Source organism: Globicephala melas, chromosome 3 (assembly GCF_963455315.2).
Source record: "Globicephala melas chromosome 3, mGloMel1.2, whole genome shotgun sequence".
NCBI lineage: Eukaryota > Metazoa > Chordata > Mammalia > Artiodactyla > Delphinidae > Globicephala > Globicephala melas.
The window spans coordinates 166765380-166787713 of record NC_083316.1 but is presented as its reverse complement, the minus strand read 5'-3'; the positions used below and the strand labels follow the sequence as shown (position 1 = coordinate 166787713).

At 53.9% G+C, this 22334-nt stretch overlaps 1 protein-coding gene and 1 long non-coding RNA gene across 11 annotated transcripts in view; one reads left to right on the top strand and one right to left on the bottom strand.

Annotated features, from left to right (window-relative positions):
• Nucleotides 1-20555, bottom strand: part of RANBP3 (RAN binding protein 3) — a 57010-nt gene extending 36455 nt beyond the window's left edge. For 2 of the 10 annotated variants that reach the window (XM_060297280.2, XM_060297285.2), the window contains exons 1-2: nucleotides 20354-20553; nucleotides 1829-1884 (exon numbers count right to left, since the gene is read on the bottom strand). In XM_060297280.2, the coding sequence (XP_060153263.1) occupies nucleotides 1829-1884; nucleotides 20354-20375 (78 nt within the window). In that variant the 5' untranslated portion in view covers nucleotides 20376-20553. Of the gene's footprint in view, nucleotides 1-1828; nucleotides 1885-20353 lie in introns of all 10 variants that reach the window. The other 8 variants (XM_060297286.2, XM_060297281.2, XM_060297282.2 and 5 more) reach the window with 7 other exon arrangements.
• On the top strand, nucleotides 20461-22246 carry LOC115865088 (uncharacterized). Its single transcript, XR_004044258.2, has 2 exons — nucleotides 20461-20802; nucleotides 21079-22246. It is a non-coding gene; the product is annotated as an uncharacterized lncRNA (long non-coding RNA).
• Nucleotides 22247-22334: the final 88 nt, after the last annotated feature.

Here is a 22334-nt window from a genome sequence, read left to right as displayed (position 1 = left end):
ACCCTGCTGGCTGTCAGAAAGTCTTCAGGTTTTAAGAATTATTCATTCCAATTACTTGTTTCAAATCTGGGTTGGCAAACTTTTTCTGTAAAGGGCCAGATACTAAATATGTTCGACTTTGCAGGCTAACTGGTCTCAGTCCAAACCCCTTCACTCTGCTGTGGACAGCACAGGTGTGGCCTCAGCTCTCTGCACGGGCCAGGCGGGGCCGAACGCCAATAAAGCTTTATTGACAAAAACAGCAGTGGGAGCAGCCCTCTTAGTTGGCTGACCCCTGTTTCAAACTAAAAGTGGTTCAAAAGAAAATCATAACAAAACTCAAAATTCTAGAAAATCCCGGTTTTACGGAAAACCTAAGAGAAGTGACTTTTACATCTGAAGCAGAAACCAAACACACCCACCTCTAAAAGCCAGAAGCACATCAAGCCCCTTCACAGTGACTGAACTTCCAAAGGACAAATGATAAAAACACATGTATGCACTGGTCAGGGCCCAAGGGAGAGGGGACGGCAGAGGTTGATGTATCTTGAAAATACCACTCGGAAAACTGAAACCAAAAGGGAAGAACATTTCCTTGTTTTGTTTCCTAAAACGATTCTTCGGCATAGGAATTAACAACGGGAAAGATTAATTTGAGAACAAGCCTAGCAGATGAGCCCCGGCTGACACAGAAGACACCCTGCGCGGGGGTGCGGGTAGGGGTCTCAGGGCAGCCGCTTCTCCTTCCCGCACCCTCCACGCACTTGCGCCCTCCCCGGCACAGCCCTTGAAAGCTGGGGCTGCTCTCTTTTCAGGCCAAGGGGCAGGGTTTACAAGCAGCAGCTGGGCCGCCAGGAGTCCCAAATCGCCAGGCCAGCAGCCCCCAAACTCAAAGCTGGCCACCCTGTGGGGGGACTGGATATCCACCCGAGCACCTGGTCTGTGCGTCACAGCCCTGAGCCGAGAAGCCCCTCAAATGCTGTCCTCATCAACAAGACGCACACGGGTTTCAGAACACCTGCATCAACGCAGCGCATTGGTCACCCTGAAATCTTGCTGTGGTTATGACATCACACCTGCTGTCATGTCCCAGGCATGAGGGCAGGGACCATCCATTTTTTTGACAAATAGGGGGAGTCCTCATACAAGCTTGGGAGGCATCACCACAGAACACCAACCATCTCTGGATACAACCCGGACCTTCCAGGCTGATCCGTTCAGGGAGGGAGACAACCCCAATGACTTCAAGATAAGCAACCACACGCGACTTTGTGGGAAGGCACCGCCGCATGCACCCACCAGTCCTCTGACGGGCTGCTAGCTCATCACGATGAATTAGGCGAGGTACATCAGGGAAAACAAGACATTTAAAGCCCAAGAAGGGGGAAGCAACCTAACAAAGATGGGTGGTGAATATATAATGCAAGCTGACTACTAATTGTTCAAAATGCATTTATGGCAAGTTGGTTGGGGCCAAAAAAATTCCGCGAAAATCTTTAAAGGTCCTACTTGCCCCTTAACCAGCACTGCTCCCTCTCCTCTCCTCCCTCCCCCCGTCCCCGGCCCCCTTTCTCTCCCTCCTACCAGATTTCCTAATGCACAGCAGTACTTCTAAAGCAAATCATTAGGAATGAGAAGGAAGCTGATTCTTCCACTGCTTTTTTAAAGCAGGGTCTCTGAGCCCTGTCCATACACACCCCCTCTTAACCTCGTGCCATGGTAACCTAAAGCCACCGGGCTTTTTCTCCATGGCAGAAGGTTCCTCGGCCATGCGACCTGGGGAGAGAGAGCTTGGGGAGAAAACAAGGCAGAGTTAACCACGTGAAGGGAGAACATACCGGCCCCTTACCTTTTGTCCTTTATCCTTCTGAAACACAAAGACGGGCGGAGCAATGGCAGGCTTTTCTGCAAAAAGAAAAATTGGTGTTTTTCCCCCCAACACTATATTCGTACAGTAAACAAAGCTACATTCGTTTGTAATAAGTAAAAACAAAAAACAAACCTGGTATAAAACTAGTAACTCAAAAGATCATCAAATAGCTTAGAAAACAGTTTCTTCACATGGATGAGGGGAAGTGTTCAGTGTGAAAAAACTCTACACAGTGGTAGGATACGTGCACTTTTCTGTGTGCATGTACACACCAATAAAAAGGTTCCAAGACTCACTCAGAACAGGCCATGTCACTGATGGAGGGAGTGCGGTGTGGAGGGTGGCAGGCTGCAGGGTGCCCGGGTGGCTGCTACTCAGCGCCACCAACCGTGGTGCTGCAGGAACGAGGCGCAGAGATGTCAGGTCCCCAATTTCAAAGGCTGGAGACTAGTTTAGTTTTCTCTTTTTTTTTTTTTTTTGGTCGCGCCATGTGGCTTGCAGGATCTTAGCTCCCCGACCAGAGATTGAACCCGGACCCCAGCAATGAAATTGTCAATTTTTGACCACTGGCCCGCCAGGGAAATCCCTAGGTTTTAAATTTTTCCACATCTGCAGGCCAGCTGAGGCCAGGGATGACCCATTTGCAACCTCTGCTCACGGGACGCATGCTCTTTGGAGAGCTTACTCCGCCGCTCAAGTCAGCCCTGCATTCCACCTGGGTCTCTAAGTGAGTGCCCGTTAAAAAAAAAAAAGTGTGGAGTTGTGAGAAGTCTGAAAGGCCATCTTGCACAGCTGTTGCTGAAGGAAGAAACCCTTTGGGATGTTGTCACTGGACCAGGGAGATGCCGCCGGTTGTTCTCAGGCAGCTGAGTCCATGGCTCTTGGCCACTTGCTCGAGCGGGCGGCCGCTCAGGAAGGCCCTGCCGCTGGCCAGCGGGTCCTGGACGAGGACTGCCTTAACCCGTGGGGGGGCCCAGAGGCGCCTGTCTTACTGCCTGGGGCCAGGGCGCGTGGCTCTGGGTGCGCTCATGAGTCCTGCGGGCGTGCCCGGGGCCTCTCTCAGCACTCGAGGCCTGGAGAGTGGCGTGGATGGGAAGCCGGGGGATCATGAATTTGGGGAGCACTCGCACGACTCTTCCCCCTCCCTCAGTTGTGGGGAGCCGAGGTGAACCAGGAACCCGCACTCATACAGCTTTAACCCGGCAGGACCACTACGCGGGAGGGGACACAGTTTGCGGGCCATGAGAGCGCTCGTGGGGGACGCGGTCGGAGGGTCTGGTCTGGAGCATCAGGGAAACGCTCCCGAGAAGAGGCAGCTGTGCTGAAGCCTCAAGGAGAAGAGTGAAGGGAGAGGGGCAGGTGTGAAGGTGACAGGGAGCCCGAGGGGCGGATGGTGGCGATGCGAAGGATTTGGGACGGTTGTAAAAGGAGTGGAGGAAACACAGAACAGAGTTTGGGGAAGGGGGCGAAGGCGATCACTCACAGTAAAGAAGACAGGGGGTGGGAGGGACAAGGTCTGGGAGGCAAAAGGACAAGTCCCGAGATGGGCAAATGGACACTGTCCCACTCCCCACCCCCAAAATTCCCACCCTACAGAGGAGTAGGACAGACACCAATCTTCACTTTGGGGCCACAGCCCACCAACGGTGACCATTCCCTCCGCTGTGCTCACTGAAGCCTTGTGGCACTTGGGTCCGATTCACCACGACAGTCCTCCCCAGGCACAGCCCACGCAACCACTGGGGTGAATGACATCTAGGAGACCAAACTGCCACAAGGGAGGAGGGTGGAGGCATGGAACGGTCTTCCACGCTTCCCAAGACAGCTGTCTCCCCAGCACAGATGCACAGTTGCTCCACAAACCCGGGGGATCGAATGAAAGCATGAATGTGCTTACTGCTGGGCAGTAAATGACAGCAAAGGAAAGCTGGAGGGACTCTGGGGACAGCTGCAGCTTCTCCACACCATGTCTACCACGGGCGAGCCCAGACACCTTCTGGCGCTGCCCTTTACCCCATAAGCCTAGCACCCGGGGCTGTGGGTCCAGACTCCAGCCTCACTTCTGCAACCGACTGCCCGCCAGCCGCAAGGCTCGGGGGTGTGCAGGAAGGAGCTGGGATTTTGGTCAGCCTAGGGCCCCCCCCCCCCCCCGCCTTCCTCACCTCCGTGGTTTAGATGGAGCCCAACCTGGCTCCAGGCTCAAGGAGGAGAATACTGCATGCCCTGGCCCCAGGGGACACGGCGGCACATGAATAAGGCCAGGCCGCTGCCAGCGAATGAGACTCGGGTCCAGGACTTCCGTTGGAGCTACTGGGGAAGGGGCGCTCTTTCTCTGCTGGGGCTGCCAGCAGCTGGGTGTCACCACAAGGGGCCCTGGAGCAGAGCCAATCCAGCAGGAAGCAGAGCTGGGGATGGAGGAGGAAACTGAACCCTGGAGACACGGCTGGAGGCCCGGGGTCAGCAGGCCCGAAGCTAACCCCACCCCACCCTGACTCTTCAGTGAGGCCAGCAAAAGCTGATTTTTGGTTAAGCTGGCCTGAGCTTGACTTCTGTCTGTCCCTTGTCTCTAAGAGCCTCCGGCCTCTCCGGGAGAAGAGGCCTAGCCGCTGTAGACTTAATTAAACACACACCATACCCTGTAGAAGAAACCTAGGACTGGCCTCACAGTGAAGCCAAGATGCTCTCTTTCTCTTCCTAGCAGGCATCACCACCTGATGTACCGTGTGTGTGGGTTTATTATGGTCTGTCTCCCCTAGTAAGGGATCAACTCCATGAGATCGGAGCCTCTGCCTCGCTCCCCTTGTGTCCCACGGTCTGAGAACAGTAATCGGCACCCTGCAGGGATTCAACAAATATTTGATGGAGGGATGAGTAAGGCAAGGGGGGCACTGAGAAAATGACTGCCAGGCTGTAAGGAAGGACTGGAACGGAGAGGAAGCATCTGAGTGGTAGAGGAAGAGCTTCCTGGTGCTGGAACTGTGATGGCTGATGTGCAGGCACCCAGGAGGGGCTGCCTGTGGGCCCCCGGGGCAGGATGGGAACAGAATTAGTTTCAGCAGGAGGCTGCCTCTGGTGCAAAGGTCCTGCCCAGCACCTCCTGGACCACACGGCAGTGTCCGGGCGCAAGCTGGGAGCGGTCCCATCTGCTGGAGGAACCCTCCTGCACGGTAACGGGGCATGTCGCACGGCTGCGGGCAGAGGCCAGCGAGAGGGGGGCATGGGGCTCTGAGCTTGGAAAGCAGACCTACCCTCATCACCTCCACTGCTGTAGTTCAGACCTCCCTTCTTTCTCCGCCTCCACCCTCACCCCCTGAAGTGAGGCCTCCACAGAGCAGCCAGAACCACTGGTGTGAAACTCACACTTTCAACTCAGCAACATCCTCCCAGACTAGGGTCGAAGGCCATTCAAAATGGGCACCCCGCACCGACCATGACTGTGGCACTGAAGAGCCCCCAGCATGTCCCACGCTTCTGGACTTCTGCCTGGCTTAGTCCCTCTGCCTCCAAGACATTCTCATCTTCTCTTCCGTGGCAGACACACATTCAGGTAGAGACACCACCTCCTCTAGGATGCTCCCAGTTTGAACTGGGCTCCTGAAGCCTGCTCTGGCTTATATCCTGCATGGGTTACACCAAGGGTACCTGTCAGGGATGCTGAGAGATCACAGACACAGCATCTGAAACAGCTCTGCACGCAGCCTGTCACCTGGTGTGTGCAGTGTAAGAACCGTCCAGTAAATGTTTGAACTAAACCCCTTCTGTACTTCTTCACATGGGTAGCACCAGCTGCTATGAGATCACATAAATATTTATGAAGCCCTTGTTCTGTGCAAGGCATCAAGGGAAAAATGCGGAAAATGCGGAAAATGCGGAACGGGAAGCCGGGGGCAGAAAACTTCAGGGTAAAACGTCTGATGAAAAGGGAAGGGGTGTGTCTGTTTACTTGGCCGTGTGTGTGTGTGTGTGTGTGTGTGTGTGTGTGTGTGTGTGTGTGTGTGTGTGTGTGTGTGTGTGTGTGTGTGTGTGTGTGTGTGTGTGTGTGTGTGTGTGTGTGTGTGTGCGCGCGTGTGTGCGCGCGCGTGCGCACACATGCTATTTGCTTATTTGCTCCCCTGGCAGTATCCTCTCCTGGACCTTAAGCTCCATAAGAGTGGGGCCTCTGTTGTGTTCGCCTCTGTATCTTCAGAGCCAAACGCAGTCTCACACATAACACGTGCTCAACAAGCAGTTAGAGAGCAAGCGGAACGCCGTGGGCCACACAGGCTGGGGCCAGGGAGGCCTGGGCCCTGGCAGCCCACCTCGCGGGCCACAGGGACCCCTGCGGAGGGCAGGTTTGGGGGACAGAACTTTGGTCAGTTCTCTACCAAAGACACAAAGCATCAGAGCCACGCGTGTTTCATTTCTGCTCATCCGCTTTTAGGGCCCAAAGTCCGTAAACTGCAAGCTAGTCCCGACTCCACGGCAGCAACACACGCGTGCCCCCTTCCAGGCAGACTGTCTTTAACTGTCCCATATCACCACTGCTTCTGGTTGTCACCGAAAAAGCAGCGTCATCCAGCCAACTGAAACCCAAGTTTGGGGAACGAACAGGGGACAGAAGCAACGAGGCTCCTTGGAACTGCCTGAAGCCCCAGTCCAGCTTTTCTTTCACAAGTGAAGGGAAAACCACCACCAGAGATTTGTAGAGAGACCTAGGCCACCGCAAAGACCTAAAATATTAAAATGTTAACCAAATACACGTTATTTGATCCAGATTCTGTCCACCAGGTGTTTTTTTCTTTGTTTTTTGGTTCTGTGATGTGCTCCCTGGGACTTCCCTGGTGATCCAGTGGTTAAGAATCTGCCTTCCAATGCAGGGGACGCGGGTTCGATCCCTGGTCGGGGAACTAAGATCCCACAAGCCGTGGAGCAACTAAGCCCGCGCGCCAAGTAGGGAGAAGCCCGCGCACCACAGCAAACAGTCCGCATGCCACAGCTAAGACCTGACTCAGCCAAATAAATAAATTCTCCTTGATCAAATTAGTCTGTAAAAAAACAGCCCACCTGGAGCGTTGAATAGACTCATCAACATAAGAAGGGTTAAGAAAACCAACAGTAAAGAAAGCCGTTTCACCAAATGTTCCCCAAAGTTATCTGACCAGGCAACCCCTTTCCAGGAACACCGTGACGAGGCCTGAGAACTGTGGGTGACTGCGGCCAACATTGCTGTGTGAAGTGGGGTGGGATTCGGAACCCTCAAGTCACCTCAAAGAACAGCCCTGCTCTGGGTGGCGCAGGCACTACCGTCTGGGACACACTTGGTGAGTCGGCCTCACCTCAGCTTCCCAAGGTGCCGATGCCAAGTCCAAGGTGGCTGCTCTTGGTCTGAACCCCTCCCCCATCCTCCTCCACACGCCCCTCCTCAGCCCCTGTGCCCCAGATGGCTCCCTGCCTGAGCCCAACCATGATCCCAGCTCCCAGCAAGGGAAAACCCCTGCTTCCCCGATCCCCCAGGTGGCAGTGGGTGGTGGCGAGGAGGCCGGGGACAGACCTGGACAGGCTGAAAGGAGTAGCCTCTGGTGACACCTCTTGGTGACATCCCGGCCCACAGCATGGGCTCTCCCTCCTGTCCCCTGCCATCCTCCACCCAACTGTCTGCTTTGGATGTAAACCTTGGGGCAGCTCAGCTGTGATCCCCAAGGACCAGGACTGGGTTCCGGACCTGGCCTTCACAGTCCTGGTGATAAGCACAGACAGGTAAGCCCAGGTGTGGGAAGTCGCAGATCTCTGCTCCTGTGACACCCCTCTGCCAGATGTCTGGGACCCCTCCCTGCTCCCAGGGGCACTGGTGACGTGGCTGTGACTGTCAGGGTGCTCTGCCCACCCAGCTGAGCCGGGAACCACTCCTCCAGCTGCACCTCGCGCTACGTCCATAGAGGCAATCATGACAGTCACTTGTCAACTACAACTTCCAGCGACTCCACACATTTGAGTGCCCACTGTGCACCAGGTACCATGCTGGCTTCTACGGTGTGGTGGTGACATGGAGAGACATGTCCCCTGCCTGCCAGGAGCTGACATCAGACTTAGTTGAACGTTATAACACAGGGGAAGCACAGAAGGCACTCAGACCGCGGAGCTGGGGCACCCAACCTGGTGAGGCTGCAGAGAAGGAGCAGATCAGGGAGGGCTTCTTGAAGGAAATGCCACTTAAGCGGAAGGAGCAGCATTTAGCCAGGTGACCAGGAGCGGGGAGGAATGAGGCAGCACTGGAGGAACTGGAGGAAGGTCAGGGTGGCACCACTGGACTCCCTTAAAGACAGACGGGAAACAACCCAGCCCAGGGCGAGAGGAGCGGAGTGCAATCCCTCACACCTGCATGGCCCAGCGTAGAAGCTCCTGGCAGGTAAGCACCAATCACACTCAGGCAGTTCCTATCTTGAGCAAAGGAACCAAAGATGGCTCCAAAGAAGTCGGGGGTCCCTAAGGTGCAGGCTGCCTCTTGACCCAAAGGGCCGTAGACCATTCTCCCTGCAGGGAGCGGAGGTCTCTGGGTAACAAAGGGGTTGCCAAGGAGGCAGGCCCTTCTACTAAAGCAGAAACGACTGACCAGGGGCCCTGGGACAAGGGAAAGTCCTCGGATGGCTTGGGTGGGTGCATGCGTGGGAAGTTCTAAAAGCCCCACCCTGAAGGCATCGCTGTAATCTGTGTACAGTGTCTTTGTCAGGGAGAGGGCCTGTAAACTGCCTCCTCAGATAGTGGGTAAGGAGGGTCCAAAGGAGGAGAGTTTTAAGAAGCCCCACACTTGTCAGAATTAAAACAGTGGGCTTCCTGATACCACCACTACAAGCAGGCCAGGGTACAGCACTCAGGGTTTCATCTGTGTCTTTTCTGCCCAGAGATTGGTGGCAAAACCCTTAAAACAAAATGCCTCCTGTGTCTATTTCAGACCAGCAAGGAAGGGGACGCAGTGGGTACTGCCCTGCAGCCAGTCTAAGGAGGAGGAACTCCTAGGGAGAGGGTGGGTGACGGCAGCTGCCCGGATGTGAGGAAAGGAGGCCAAGTCCCTACTGCAAGCAAGGGAAGGGGAGTAAGGAGCTGGCCTGGACCCCAGAGGTGGCCCCGGGGTAGAAGGGTGTGTGTCCCCACCCTCCAGGGTGACAGAGGTCTTGGGATCCCATCTTTAGACTTCTCTAGCCTCTGCCACGTAGTCACAGCGAGGGCATTCCCAGATGGGGTTTCCCAGAACCCTGGGATGGTCTCTCACACAGGCCAGCAGTCATTGATCAGAAAATACTTACGGGCCAGGCACCTAGGTGCTCAGCACTTCATCCGCATCACTGTCCTGAAACTTCACAACCACGTTAGAAGGTAGGTCCTTAGTTTACAGAACAGGAACGGAGACTCAGAGAGGGCGAGCGACTTGTCCAAGGTGGGGCTGGGTCTCCAACCCACGCGGGCCTGACTCTGGTCCCCGACCCCCACTACTACCCACGCACCGCAAGGGCAAAAGGGAGAAGTCACCGTCCCATTTTGCTTCCTCCCATCTTTCCCTCTCAGGTGGGCCTTGAAGCTAAGAAACTGGGACTCTTCTTTTGAGAAGTAACATCAGGAATAAAGCAGCTGTCAGTAAACATTCTAGACAAACATCTCTGGAAGAGTACAAACGAAACTAAAGGGTGAGCGATGGACTGTGGGGTGGGCCCGAGGCTTCCAGCAAGTCTTGCGACCATCTGCTTCAGATGAGCGTGCAGTGACACCAAGGGCAGACCCTCAGGCTCCTCGAGGAGAGAATGGAGACCCACGTTTAACGGTGAGGCCCGCTACGCCTCTGCAGCTGTCAAACGTGTAACCGTGGGAGACTGTACGTAACACATTCACAACCGAAGGTGAAAACACACACATTCTGTGTGTTTTCAGCCCCGCATGCAGGCTTTCCTTCTTCACACTATGCACGGAGGCAAGTACACAGAAGCCACGGGCAGGCCTGCCCCTCGACTAGCTCTGGCACGCCCCCGTGGCTGCCTCCAGCCTCCGTCTCTGAGGATGTCTGCTAAACTAAACAGAAGAAAATATGTAGACCCAGGAAAACACACAGAGAAGGGAATCTGGACTATCTTGGCCTGTTCTGTTTATTCCCCTCCTAAATGATGGATCGAACACCTGCCAGGAAATAACCCCCATCTGGAAAGCCACATAGAATTCTTGTCCAAAGTGTCAGCAAGGTAGTTGTGCAAAATGAGCTTTAATCCTGCGCTGATGTGTCTTAATCTTATCTGTGCAAAAGATATGGAAAGCATCTTGCCAACACAAACAACAGTCTGTTAATACGTGCCAACTGCTTTAATCCTGCGACACTTACTATCTCAAGCCTTCGAGTCCTTTCTTTTCTCAGGAATTATTATAAACAGTCCTGTGCAGCAACATAAAGGTGAATTTGTCACCGATGTGTCAACTCTGTTCGCCAACTAATTCTTTGGTGAAGAGTAGAACTGATCTCAGTCATGCTGTTGCTAGGCAATACCTCTCTGATTTCAGTGTACCGCAGGCTCAGCTAGTGGGCAGTGGGTCCCTTCATTCTCTTTTTGGTACTTGAATATATTTTTCCTCAGGCAGCTCTCAACTGGTCTCATGGAAATCATAGGGGGGCCCAGTTTTGGGAGATGACAGTATATCTTTCATCTTATACCCTTCTTTCTGCGATGCTCTTCATCACAAAATTACCATCACCTACTGAAACCCGAGCCACTCTTCAGGGCTCTAACATGACCCTACATTTCTGACAACAGCGGGGGTAATAAGCCACTTGGATTTGCTGAATGGCCCTAACTAGACCCGGAGGCAGGCGCTTTACATACTCCATCTCATTCAATGTCATCACAGCCCTATGGCATAGAAATTATTTATCGTCTCTGATTTGCAAATCACGAAACAAGACTGAGAGGCCTCGGAGAGACACGTGCCCTGCCCAAGTCACGATGCTGGTAAACAGCAGAGGTGGGATCAGAACCCTAAGCCTGACTTCCAAGCTGGGTGCCTCACATCCCCCTCAACCCCTCTCAGGCCAAGCCACATCTGCCTTCTTTACTTCTAGAAGCACCAGCCCTGCAGCCCTCTCCGATCCCTCCACCCCTGCCCCACCCACTCAGACTACAAGCTGCTGGGGCAGACCCTGCACTTTGGATACCTCTGTGCCTTAAATCGAGGAAAAACCCCATAAACCTATTAATACATCAAACAAAGTCAGCAACCTCACCTAAAACTACTGAGAAATCAGGGAGCCAGCTTTGACAGCACTTTTCTATTCTGCCACTAGATGGCGCGACACAAGCACAGCTGAGGTGAAGTATCGATGCAAGCGGCCGGCCGAAGATTCAGGGGAAAGTTCCAGTGAAGACAGCGGAAATCCCCTCACAGGAAGGAGAGCTAAGGACTCCAGAAAATCTGCTGAGGCTGCAGGCCAACTGATGAAGTTTGGGAACGCGGGCGCTGGTTTCTGGGTGTGTTCAGATGGGCCTCAACCACCTGCGGCTGGGACCCTGGGCAAGTTCACACACGCTTTCCCCAAATACTGCCTGTGTCTGTCAACAGGGATGGTACCTACACCCCAGTCGGTTCGGAAGGACTGAAGGAAATGATGCATATCAAGTGCTGGGGAAGTGGCTGGCATGCAGTCCGAATTCCACGCTGGCGTTAATACCATTACTAGAATTCCACAGAGACTGCAGATACACTGACGCCGTCTCAAAGCAGGGGTCTTGGACTCCAGGACTGTCTCCAGTCGCCAGGCCCTCAACGATGATAAACACCTCCCGGTCTGGCCCCTTCCAAGAGCTGCCTGGACACGGGGACACCTCGCCACAAACAGTCTCTCATAATCCCTTGAGCCCTTCTGAGGCCGAGGGGATCACTGAGGTGAGAGCCGACGGCAGGCCCACTAGCCAAGCCCTGCTCACAGCAACACGACTTCCTGAGAACCCACGATGAGCCAGGTGCGAGGCACCAGGCACTGGAGACAGGAGGAAAGGTGAACGAGGCCGCAGCCATCTAGTGGGAAGAGGAGAGAAAAACAAGCAGCCGGAGACGTGCGGGGATAATGAGGAAACCCTGGAGGCAGGCGCTAGACGGCCGCTGGAGCAGGGCGGTGGGCAGAAGGGGGCCGCGGCGGGGGGAAGGCCTCTCCCAGGCGCCATCTGAACCTTGGGTGTGAAGGAGCGACCAGGTGAAGGTGGAGTATGCCGGGCAGAGGGAGCCCCAAGAACGAACATCCTAAGGACAGGAAGAACCCGGAGGCCCATGTGACCCCAGAGTTCCCTTAGGTGAGGGCAGGAGGTGAATTTGGGGAGGGGGAGCATGGTGAGGAGTCCAAGCAGGGGTGTGATATGATCCGGTTCATTTTTCTGAAAGACCACCCTGGCAGTGGTCCTCATGAATCCTTTCCATTTCTGCGTGTTATGAAGTTTTGTAATGTGACGTCAGGGAAGATCACCCTGGGAGTGGTGAGGAGAACAGATCTCAGGGAGGCAGGAGGAGTTGCCAGGGGGCCAGCGAGGAGCCCTCAGGTGCTGTCCAGGTGAGAAGCGGCAGTGACAGGGAGGCTCGGGCAAGTCTTGTGGCCTTGCAGACTGGGCGAGGCGGCTGGAGCCTGACTATTCTGGAGACGGAGCGTGCTGGTGCCTGAGCTGTGGAAGCACGTCTCGCTCACTCAGTGGCCGACGTGGTCAGCAAACACAACCCCCATTTTTCTGACAAGACTCCACAAGCAGGCGGCCCCCTCCAAGTGGCACTGATGATGAGTAACCCAGGCCCTGGACTCTCAGATCCCCGGCGGCCACATCAATGCTGCAAAACATCCTTTCTCCTCTGAGCAAACGGTAGCCTGTTTTCTCACTCTTGCCACCTGAGAAGCCAAAGTCTCCAAACTGTTTTCCCCACTCCCGCTCTGCTGTTACAGATGCAACACAGGCGTTAATTCTGGGCTGATGAATTCTCGAAATTCTGTGTGGCAAGCCTGGGGGAGTTTAATTTAGCAAAGGCATTTAAAATGTACTGCAAAAGCAAAGCTTACCGCCTAGACACGTGCATGGAGAAACCACTGTCGTCTCTGTCAGGTTTCAGGAGAATGAGCGCCCAGTGAGTCAAAATGATCCATTGGAAAGGATGAGCTGGGCTCCTAGACTCAGTGGCTGGAGGTGGGCACACTGGGACAGGCCGACTCCTCTTACAGACACAGCCTTGGGCTTCAGCCCCCGTGAAAGGGAATGGCCCAGATGCAGAGCATCTCGGAAGGTCCCCCCCTGGAACTTGGAACAGTGCTGAAGGTCATGGAAAACACTGTTCCCCCTTAACAGGGACATGAAGTCCATGATGCCTACAACGGCCAAAAGGCCATAATGGAAAAAAAAGGTTGGGAGGGTGAGCCCTAAGCTCTAGTTGGCAAACAGTTTATTCTTGGACACTTTTGTTTTGCCCCCAACTCCACCCCCTGGACACTGGGCAATGTCTGAAAACATTCCTGGGTGTCACGATGGGGAGGAGTTCCTAACAGCATCTAGTGGATGGAGGTCAGGGATGCTGATCAGCCTCCTACTGTGCACAGGATGCTCCCCCAACCACAAATGATCCAACCCCAAATATCAACTGTGCTGAGGATGAGAAAAAGACTGAGTCAGATCCCTAACTCACATTATACACCAAAGTAAATTCTCCGTGGCTCAGACGGCACAAACCAGGGTGATGCCCCAGCATCTGTGAATTACCTCCTCTCTCCCTCCCGGCTCCGTTTGTGTATTTAAATGTGTGCAGCATCCTAGGACTTTAGTAGATCAGATGACTACGTTGCACAGTCTCTTGGCAGGGGGAGGGTCAACAGAATCCCCTAACACAGGGGTACTCAAACACGTGCGATTTTGCCCCCGAGGGGACATCTGACAACGTCTAGAGACATTTGGGTAGAGGTCAGGGGCACTGCCAAACATCCCACGATACACAGGACAGATCCCACTGGAATGTCTCAATGAAACTTGGCTATAACCCGAAAGGAGCTTTCTCTCTACCTAGGCATCCAATCAGAAGACTAACAGCCAGTAGTAACTGACATAGATCCGCACCTACCAGTGGGCCAATCCCATGCCATATGTTCCTTTCACACAACAATCCTCAGACTTGATTAGCATCGTTCCCATTCTACAGATGCAGGAATTGAGGTCAAACAATTTGCCCAAGCTCCTGGGCAAGTAAGTGGCAGAGACAAGACACAAACCAAGGGCACTTCCGACTGTGCCACAAGCTATCAACCGGAGCCTGCCAGTCAGTTCCGGTCTAAAATTCCTTTGAGGCTTGAGACAGGGGAGAAACCCACATGGATCTCCTTACAGGCCCCACTCAGGCCAAGCATCTGTCTAAGAGGTGCTACGACAGGGCTGAAACCCAAATGGCAGCCAAGGTCAGGCAGGCACTGGAAAAGGGGGAAGCGGGCCAGGTCCCAAGCAAGTCGGTGGAGACCGCGGTGTCTAGGAAGGCACAGTCTATCTCAAGGTGGCAGCTGCTCCTTAGTCCTGGCAAATCATTACTGTGCAGGAACGCAGGCTGAGGCTGGCTGCTGTTTTTCAAGAGAAATCAGAAACCTGGATTATTCTTTCCCCTGAAATCTCGGAATTCTTAAGTATTGCCTCCTAATTAAAAGCAAACAAAGACAAACCTAAATGAGCCAAATTGTATATGTCTGCTTGCCCCCAAAGCAAGGTTACAACTTCTGCCTGTGGTTTTTGACTCTGGCTCCATGTCGTAAAACATCTGTGGGGTCCTAGACACTGCGGACCTCCTGCAACAATCTCCAATGGTGCAGCCAAAGCATCAGTTTTAATTCTCCTCCACAACCTCCTTAAATAAGCGTGAAGCACGGTCAGGGTTAATATTCACAGCAAGTGCTACGCAATAGCACCAAGTGCCAAGACAACCAAGGATGAAGTGGAGTACAGGGACTTTACTCTGAGACTCTGTGCTGTATAGTTTTCTACCAAGCAGTGCACAGCCACACCGAACACGGCTCGTGGAACCACAGGAAGGTTACTGCACGAGGTGGCAAAAACAAACCCCTTCAAACAAAACAGAGAACCCCTGCTGCTTGCTGCCAGCACTACCACCAGATCCTGAATAGACAACGAAGCAAACCCATCTGCCTCCTGATGGTTTCAAAGTACCATGGAGAGCTACCAAGGCTCAGCCAGGTCAATACCAGCTGCCTTTCCCAGGTAGTTTCCATTACATGAGAAAGGCCCTTTTCAAGTCCCCCAGATGCATCCCATTGCTCCCCAAATGGCCCCCATTTCCCACTCTACCCCAGCCTATTCTCTGGGCCTGAACTCACTTACTAGGCAGGAATTCGACTGGTACCTAAAATGCCCCCTTGGCTGGCCCCAAACACGGTCCCCGCTCCCAAGGCCATTCTAAGCTTCCTGGCTCTGACCCTAGGAACTTCCTGTCGCCTCCTCTCTCTCCAGCTCCTTCAGCGTACAAGCACACAGCAGATCCCGACCGGCCCTCATACCCCATGATGCCTGCAGGCAACGGGACTGCTGGGGTGAGTCCATTTTCCAGTTAACTGGGAGGCAGGCTGCGGACGTGGTGGAGAAGTTTTAAACTTGCAGAACTGCAAGCTTTTCTGTCTATACACAGGATCCCTGTCAAAACTTATTTTCTTCCAAGTACATAAAGACTTTAGCATGGCACCCTCAGCTACCGCCAGGCCCCATCTGCCCCGGGTGTGAGAGGCATGCAAGAGTTGACCTCAGGACAAACCCCAGGGTTAATGTTTATCATAACTTCATGAAAACTTTGAAAAATTGCTTCTCACTTCTCCTAAGAATTAAGCTTAGGGCAGGGGAAGGGGGTGGTGAGAATCAAGTGAACTGAGGATTCCAACTGTTTTGAGTTCTAGCTCATCAATAAAAACTCAGCTGCATCCCATCCTCTCTGGGGTTAGGTTTTAAATCAAAAAGTAAGGTGAGAACTGATGAAAACCAAACAACCCTTGGAAATCTCTGGACTAATACTTGGTCTGGCCAGATCAGGGGTTCTCAATGGGGGGCAACTGTGTGGGGGAGGCTCCCCCCACCAGGGGACACTGAGCAATGTCTGGACACTTCCGGTTGACATGACTGGGGGAGGGGGGAGGGTGCTATTGGCATCTAGTGGGTCGAGACCAGGGAAGCTGATCAACATCCTACAATGCCCAGCACAGCCCCACAACAGAGAATTATCTGGCCCCAAATGCTTAGAGTGGCGAGGCTGAGAGCCCCTGCCTAGATGATCACACAATCAAAGTCAAGACAGAACCTAAGAGGACGGACAGCCCAGCTCTGGCTGCCTCTCATCCTGGGCTCACCCCAGGGGGTGGATTCAGTGGGGGTGGATTCACCTGCACTGTTCAGACTCACTTCTTGCCCTCTCTTGCTTCGCTTTGAGCACTTCAGCTAAATGTGTCTGTAACGTAAGTCCACCACAGTAAAAATAGCTACTATTTACTGTTTATTACCGGGCTGAGATAGGCGCTAAAGAATTTGTATGCGTTAATTCAGCCAAGGGTCACAGCAACCATGGGATAGATAAGATCATTGTTATCCTCATTTTGTTGGTGAGAAAACTGAGGCTCAAAGGAGTTAAGAATTTGGCCAAAGTCACTCAGAGAGTACAAGGCAGAGTAAAAACACAAACCCGGCTCTAATGCAAAGCCTGTGCCCAACCATCACTTTATATGGAGGGTCTCAACTGAGGGTGATTCTCCCCACCTCCTGCCCTGGGACACTACACAATGTCTGAAGACATTTTTGGTTGTCACGACCCCTGGGGTAGGGGTGCAGGGGAGAGTGTGTGCTACTGGGATCTTATGTGTAGTCAGGGATGCTGCTATGATGCTCAACATCCTACAGAGCAGAGGACAGGCCCTCAACAGAGAATCACCAGGTCCAAAATGTCGATAGGGCCAAAGTCGAGAACCCTGCTTTATACGGTCTCTTGGGTTTCCACCCTGCGTGTCCGCAGGCTGGCAAGGCGTCATGTGCACGTGGTATCTTTTTTTTTTTTTTCGGTACGTGGGCCTCTCACTGTTGGGGCCTCTCCCGTTGCGGAGCACAGGCTCTGGACGTGCAGGCTCAGCGGCCATGGCTCATGGGCCTAGCCGCTCCGCGGCATGTGGGATCTTCCCGAACCGGGGCACGAACTCCCATGTCCCCTGCATCGGCAGGCGGACTCTCAACCACTGAGCCACCAGGGAAGCCCTGCACATGGTATCTTTTAAGGCTGGGATCTAGAATCTCCTATAGCTCAAATACACTTTGCTCACCCTCTTCTCAGTCTCTTTACCTTTACCAGGGACCAAACGCTGCCTTCAAAACCCGATGCCGGTCTACAAGGCAGAATAACTCCAGAGACAGGATGATTAACGACTTTGGGATGTATCAGTAGCGAAATGCCAAGCAGAAGAGAATATCCCAGGACACAAGTGTACAACACTCACACACTCCTAGGAGAGAAACATTCCAGTTGGACCTTAATAGTCATGGACTACAGGACTACCAACAAAGGGCCGTGGGAGTTGCTGTCACAGCTGAGATCACCATGGTAAGGAGGGCCAACAAGATGCCGTACTGGATACACAACTGGAAGTGTTTCTTTCCACACAAGCACAGCACTCCTAACCTGTACTACTCAAGCCAGGGCTTCTCAACCCTAGCTGCACGTTGGGGTCGCCCGTGCTGTTTTCTGTCTCTATAGATGCCCAGGTGTGAGGACGGCTATGATTAGGATCCCAGTTTGGAAAGGCAGAAGCCGAGAGAGCGTCTGAGATTAAACAACAAGTAGGAAAGCACACATATGGCGCAGTCCCTAAAGCTTCAAAATGCATAGGCAAGGAAGTCCCAGTTCACATAGTGGATAAGAAATTAAAGATCCTAGCAGGCTGCGCAAGCCGAAACCAGAAATGGAGTGGAGAAACACATGACACCCAATTAAAGGGTGGCAGAGATATGAGAGGCATAAAAGACCACTAAGATTTGATTTTTTTTGGAGACAGCTAGGCCAGAACTAGTGTCAGAGGCAAAGTACTAGGTGAGTGTGGCATTTACCAGGCAAAAACTTTAAGTACTACAAAACAGTCCGTCTTCTCCATCTTACACTTAACCTGTTCAACTACGCAATTTACAATCGACAGCTCATGTGTCAGCGCATATGCTAGAAATGGTGTCCCTGGAAAACAGGAATCCATAATTTTCCCTTTGTGCTCAAAGGTACACCTCACCACGAAGGTCCTGACTGATGAATTCACTCATTCCTTCAACAAACATTTCTTGGACACCTACTCTGCGCCAGGCACTATCCTAATTGGGGTGGGGGATCCATCAGTGGCAGACAAAAATCCTCACCCTCACGGAGCCTACGTTCTAGAAGCAAACAAGTAGACCTAGCACACCGGTTGGTGATAAGTGCCGTGGGGCAACATGAAGCGGGGCAGAGGGGATAGGGAACACGGATATGATTTGAAATAGGTGGCCAGAGAAGTTCTCAACGATAAGGGAACATGTAAGTAAAAACCTACAGGAGGGGCAGAAGCGAGCGTGGGGACATGTGCAGGAAGGCTGACTCAGGCAGAGGAACCAGCGGGTCCAAAGGCATACAGGAGAGAGGATGTGGACCATGCAAGGGACGCGGAGACAGCCAGAGTGGATAAAGCAGGGCCCGTCGGGGACAGAGTGGCGGGAGAGGAGGACAGGGAGGTCTCAGGGGCTATCTGCCTTTGGGGTTGGCAAACTGTCAGCTGGCTGAAGGTGGAAGGGAGGCCCAGGCAGCGGCAGCGGTGGTGGTGAGAGGTGGTCACCCCCGGAAAGATTTTTAAGGTAGAACTGACAAGATGTGCTGTGGCATGGGAGAGAAAGAGGAGTCGAGGGCGACGTCAAGGTGTTTGGCCTGAGCCATTCAAAGGATGGACTTGCCATTTACTACAAGTGGAGAAGGACGGTGGGCTGGGCGGGTTTGGGGGAGAAAGACAGGGGTTTTGTGTGATGTGGCTATTGGACATCCAAGTGGAGATGTCGAACGCGACGTCGCATCGGAGTCTTGAATTCAAGAAAATGAATGAGCCCAGTACACAAATACACAGAGTGCGTCATACTGACTCCCATTTATCCAGTCCCCGTTCTGCCTGCAAATGCATCTTGTGAATGGAATGCCTCAACCCTCCACTGGCTCCTTTGTCTTATGAAAGACTTGCGGCCTGCGTGGCGGGAGGGGGTGGTGATCAAGACCACCTTGATCCACATCCCTGCTCCTCACTAGCTGTGTGACCTGCCTTGGACAAGTAACTTAACCACTCTAACTCAGCTTCCTCATGGAGAACAGGAGCCGACGGTACCTTCCTCCGGGAGTTTTTGTGAGGAGCGAGGGTTACTCCAGATCACACGCGCCCAAGACTTTGAACAGTACCTGGTAGCACTCCAAATGCTCCACCAGGGTGAGCACTTATTATTGTCATTCGTGCACTCGTGCAGCTCAGTACAAACCTCAGGCCAGCAGGGAGCAGGGTATGGGGGGAAATCAGGGCCAGGCAGGTAGATGGCCTGCCTGTAGCCGTGCACCTAGACACGGAGGGAGCTAAAAATAGGCCTTAGAAGGTCTTGAAGCTACTAGCGATCTCAACGCCACGGCTGATTTCATCAGACAGCGGCTGATGCGGCGCTTTCCCTGGGCCATTCGGAACTGTAACCTTGTCAAAATCGCTCAGCCAGGATGTAAGCGCTCCGCACAGGAGGGGATCGCACAGTCTCTGTCTGTCTCTCCCTCTGGAAGTGCAACCAACAAAAAGGGCCGAAAAGCCGCCAGGGCTTTCAGTGGCTCACACCCTGCGGCTGGACCTAAATGAGCGGAGACGAGGCGCGACTCTCGGGTCGCCAGGAAGGACCCGAGGGAACTGGCGGGAACTGGGGGGCTGAATTGGGGGTGGGGGTGAAAACAAACAAGACGTTCTCCATCCTCGGCGTGGGGCAGGCCCGCGGAGGATGAGAAGCCCACAGACCGGGGGGTGGGCCGGCTCGGCAGCCAGGCAGGGGAAGAGGGAAAGCCGGGGTCCCCGAGAACGAGGGGGCGGGGAGGGAGCGTGGCGCGCTGGGCCCGCGACCAGGCCCGGAGATCCATTTACATCCGAGGCCGAGGCGTTGAGGCCGCGCTCCCGCCCCCTTCGGCCCCCGGCCTGGCCTGCGAGGCGAAAGGGCCTCAGGGCCGCGGCCCCCGCCGTCTCCAGAGCCGTCTGGCCAGACGGTGGCAGGGCCGGGGCTACCGGGAGTGATGGGCCGGGCCGGTGAGCCCGGCCTGAGGGGACGCAATGGGGGACGGCTGAGGGACCCACTGGGCCGCTCTCCCGGAGCAGACAGGCCCCCCGTACCCCGGGGTGCTCAGCACTCGGGCCTGTGGCCCCCAGGCCTCCCGCCGCCCGTTCCCTAGCCGCCGGCTAGCCCCCAACGGCGCCTCCCCTACCTTCGTTCGCCAGGTCCGCCATTTTACTTCCTTAAGCCCTCCCACAAGGCCCCGCGCCGGCCCGGGCTCGTCTGCCTTCTGCCAGAAACTCCCGCGCGTGCGCAGTTGCCAAGTCGACTCCGAGCAAAGAGGGCAGTTAGCGGCTGCGCGCGGAGCGCAGCGCGGTGAAGCTCTCGGGATCCGGGTCCGAGCCGGGCCGAGCTCGGAGCACGCGCCTGCGCATTAACCACCCCCGCCTCCTTTTCCCGCCGACCGAGGGGGCGTGGGCAGGGCAGGGCGCACGCGTAGTGGGCCTCGCGCGCGCCGCGAGTAATGTGGGAATCTGCGTTCCCTGCGGCTGCACGCCCCGAGTGGGTCTTCATGCTGCTGCTTTCCGCTTGTTTTTCGGCCTCGCACCCTCGGTGAGAGCTTGAACCGTGGAGGGCGCCGCGACCGACGCCTTCTCCTAGGTAGATCCCTGGGTCGGGGCGGGGGGCGGGGCTTTCCACGTGCGCAGTCCCGAGGCCCGGATGGAGACCTGTAAGGGGTCGTGGGGCGCCTTGTGTCACCCCAGGCCTCAGTTTCCCCTTCTAAGGGACCAGTACTTTAGGCAAACTTTCTGAGGCCACGTGGAGAGGTGGGGGATGGTTGGGGGGAGTAGAAGTCAGAGGTTGAGGATCACTGGCCAAAGGGAAGGTTCATGGCGGGGCGGGACACAGGTGTTGATCCGGGACTTGACCTCACAGAGCCATCAGAATGGGAGCTCCAGGACGACTGGCCCCTGAGGCCCCGTACTGAACAGCGCCTGGCACCGAGCCTCACCGAGTGTCTTCACCGATCACGTGGGCTGATGACCGCTCCCTCCCCCCACCCCCCAGGACTGAGGGGAGAATATTGGACGCCCTGGGCTCATTCGCGACTCACCTGCTACGCAACATCCCGCGGGCTCTGCCTCATCTCCTAAATAGAGCCCAGATCCGCCCGTTCTCCCCAGCAGGGCTCTCTCTCCCTACTCCAGGCCAGACCATTCTCATCTCTCTCCTGGAAAACCCGATAGCATCTTTCTCTCAATGCTCTCTTTCCTTTCATTCTTATGAAATAAGCAGCACACAGAGGAATCTTTCAAAAATGTGAATTAGATCAAGGGCACATCTTTTCTCAGTGCTTCCAAAGGGCTTTCTACTGAACTTGGAATAAATTCGAAACTTCTTGTTCAGGCTTACAAAGCCCCCCTGTTTTTTGCTGCCATGCTTCCCCTTGCTCGTTGCAGTTCAGCCATATGGGTCTTTCTGTGTCCTTGGAGCTCACCAAACCCCTTCCAGCCTCAGGATCTTTGCACTGGCTGATCCCTCTGCTTGGGACTTTGTGTCCCTTTTTTTCCTGTTTGAGTCCCAGCTTCACTCCTGCTCCAGTATGATCTGGAGGAGGAGGTCCTATAGCCTGTGGGCCACATTTTTAATTATTGGGAGAAAACCAAAAGAAGAAGAATTGCTCATGACATGTGAAAATTGTATGGAATTTAAATTTCAGTGTCCATAAATGTAGATGTATTTGAAAACAGCCATACTTAGTTATTGACATAATGTCTATGGCTGCTTCTGACCTGCAGAAGCAGAGCTGAGCCCTTTTAACGGACTGTCGGGCCAACAAACTTAAAATATTTACTCTTTGCGGCTTTATAGAAGTTTGCCAACCTCTAATCTAGGACACGTGTATTTACATGGTTGTTCTATACATTTCTGTACAACCAATGGGGTGTGGTGAATGTTTAACAACAGCTGCTTCTCTGGGGGGAGAACGTGTGTTTCTGTCTGTGTTTATATGTGTGCCTGTGTGTGTATAGTTTATTGTAAATTTTACTGTTTTCCCATCACTTTAAGTCTTGAAGACAATAAAATAATCAATTGGACCCTGGCTGGTAGTGCTGGTTTTCTTGGTATAAGTATACTTCAACGATGGCTGATTTCAAGCTACCAATGTGAATGTCACTAGCCAGAGTTGA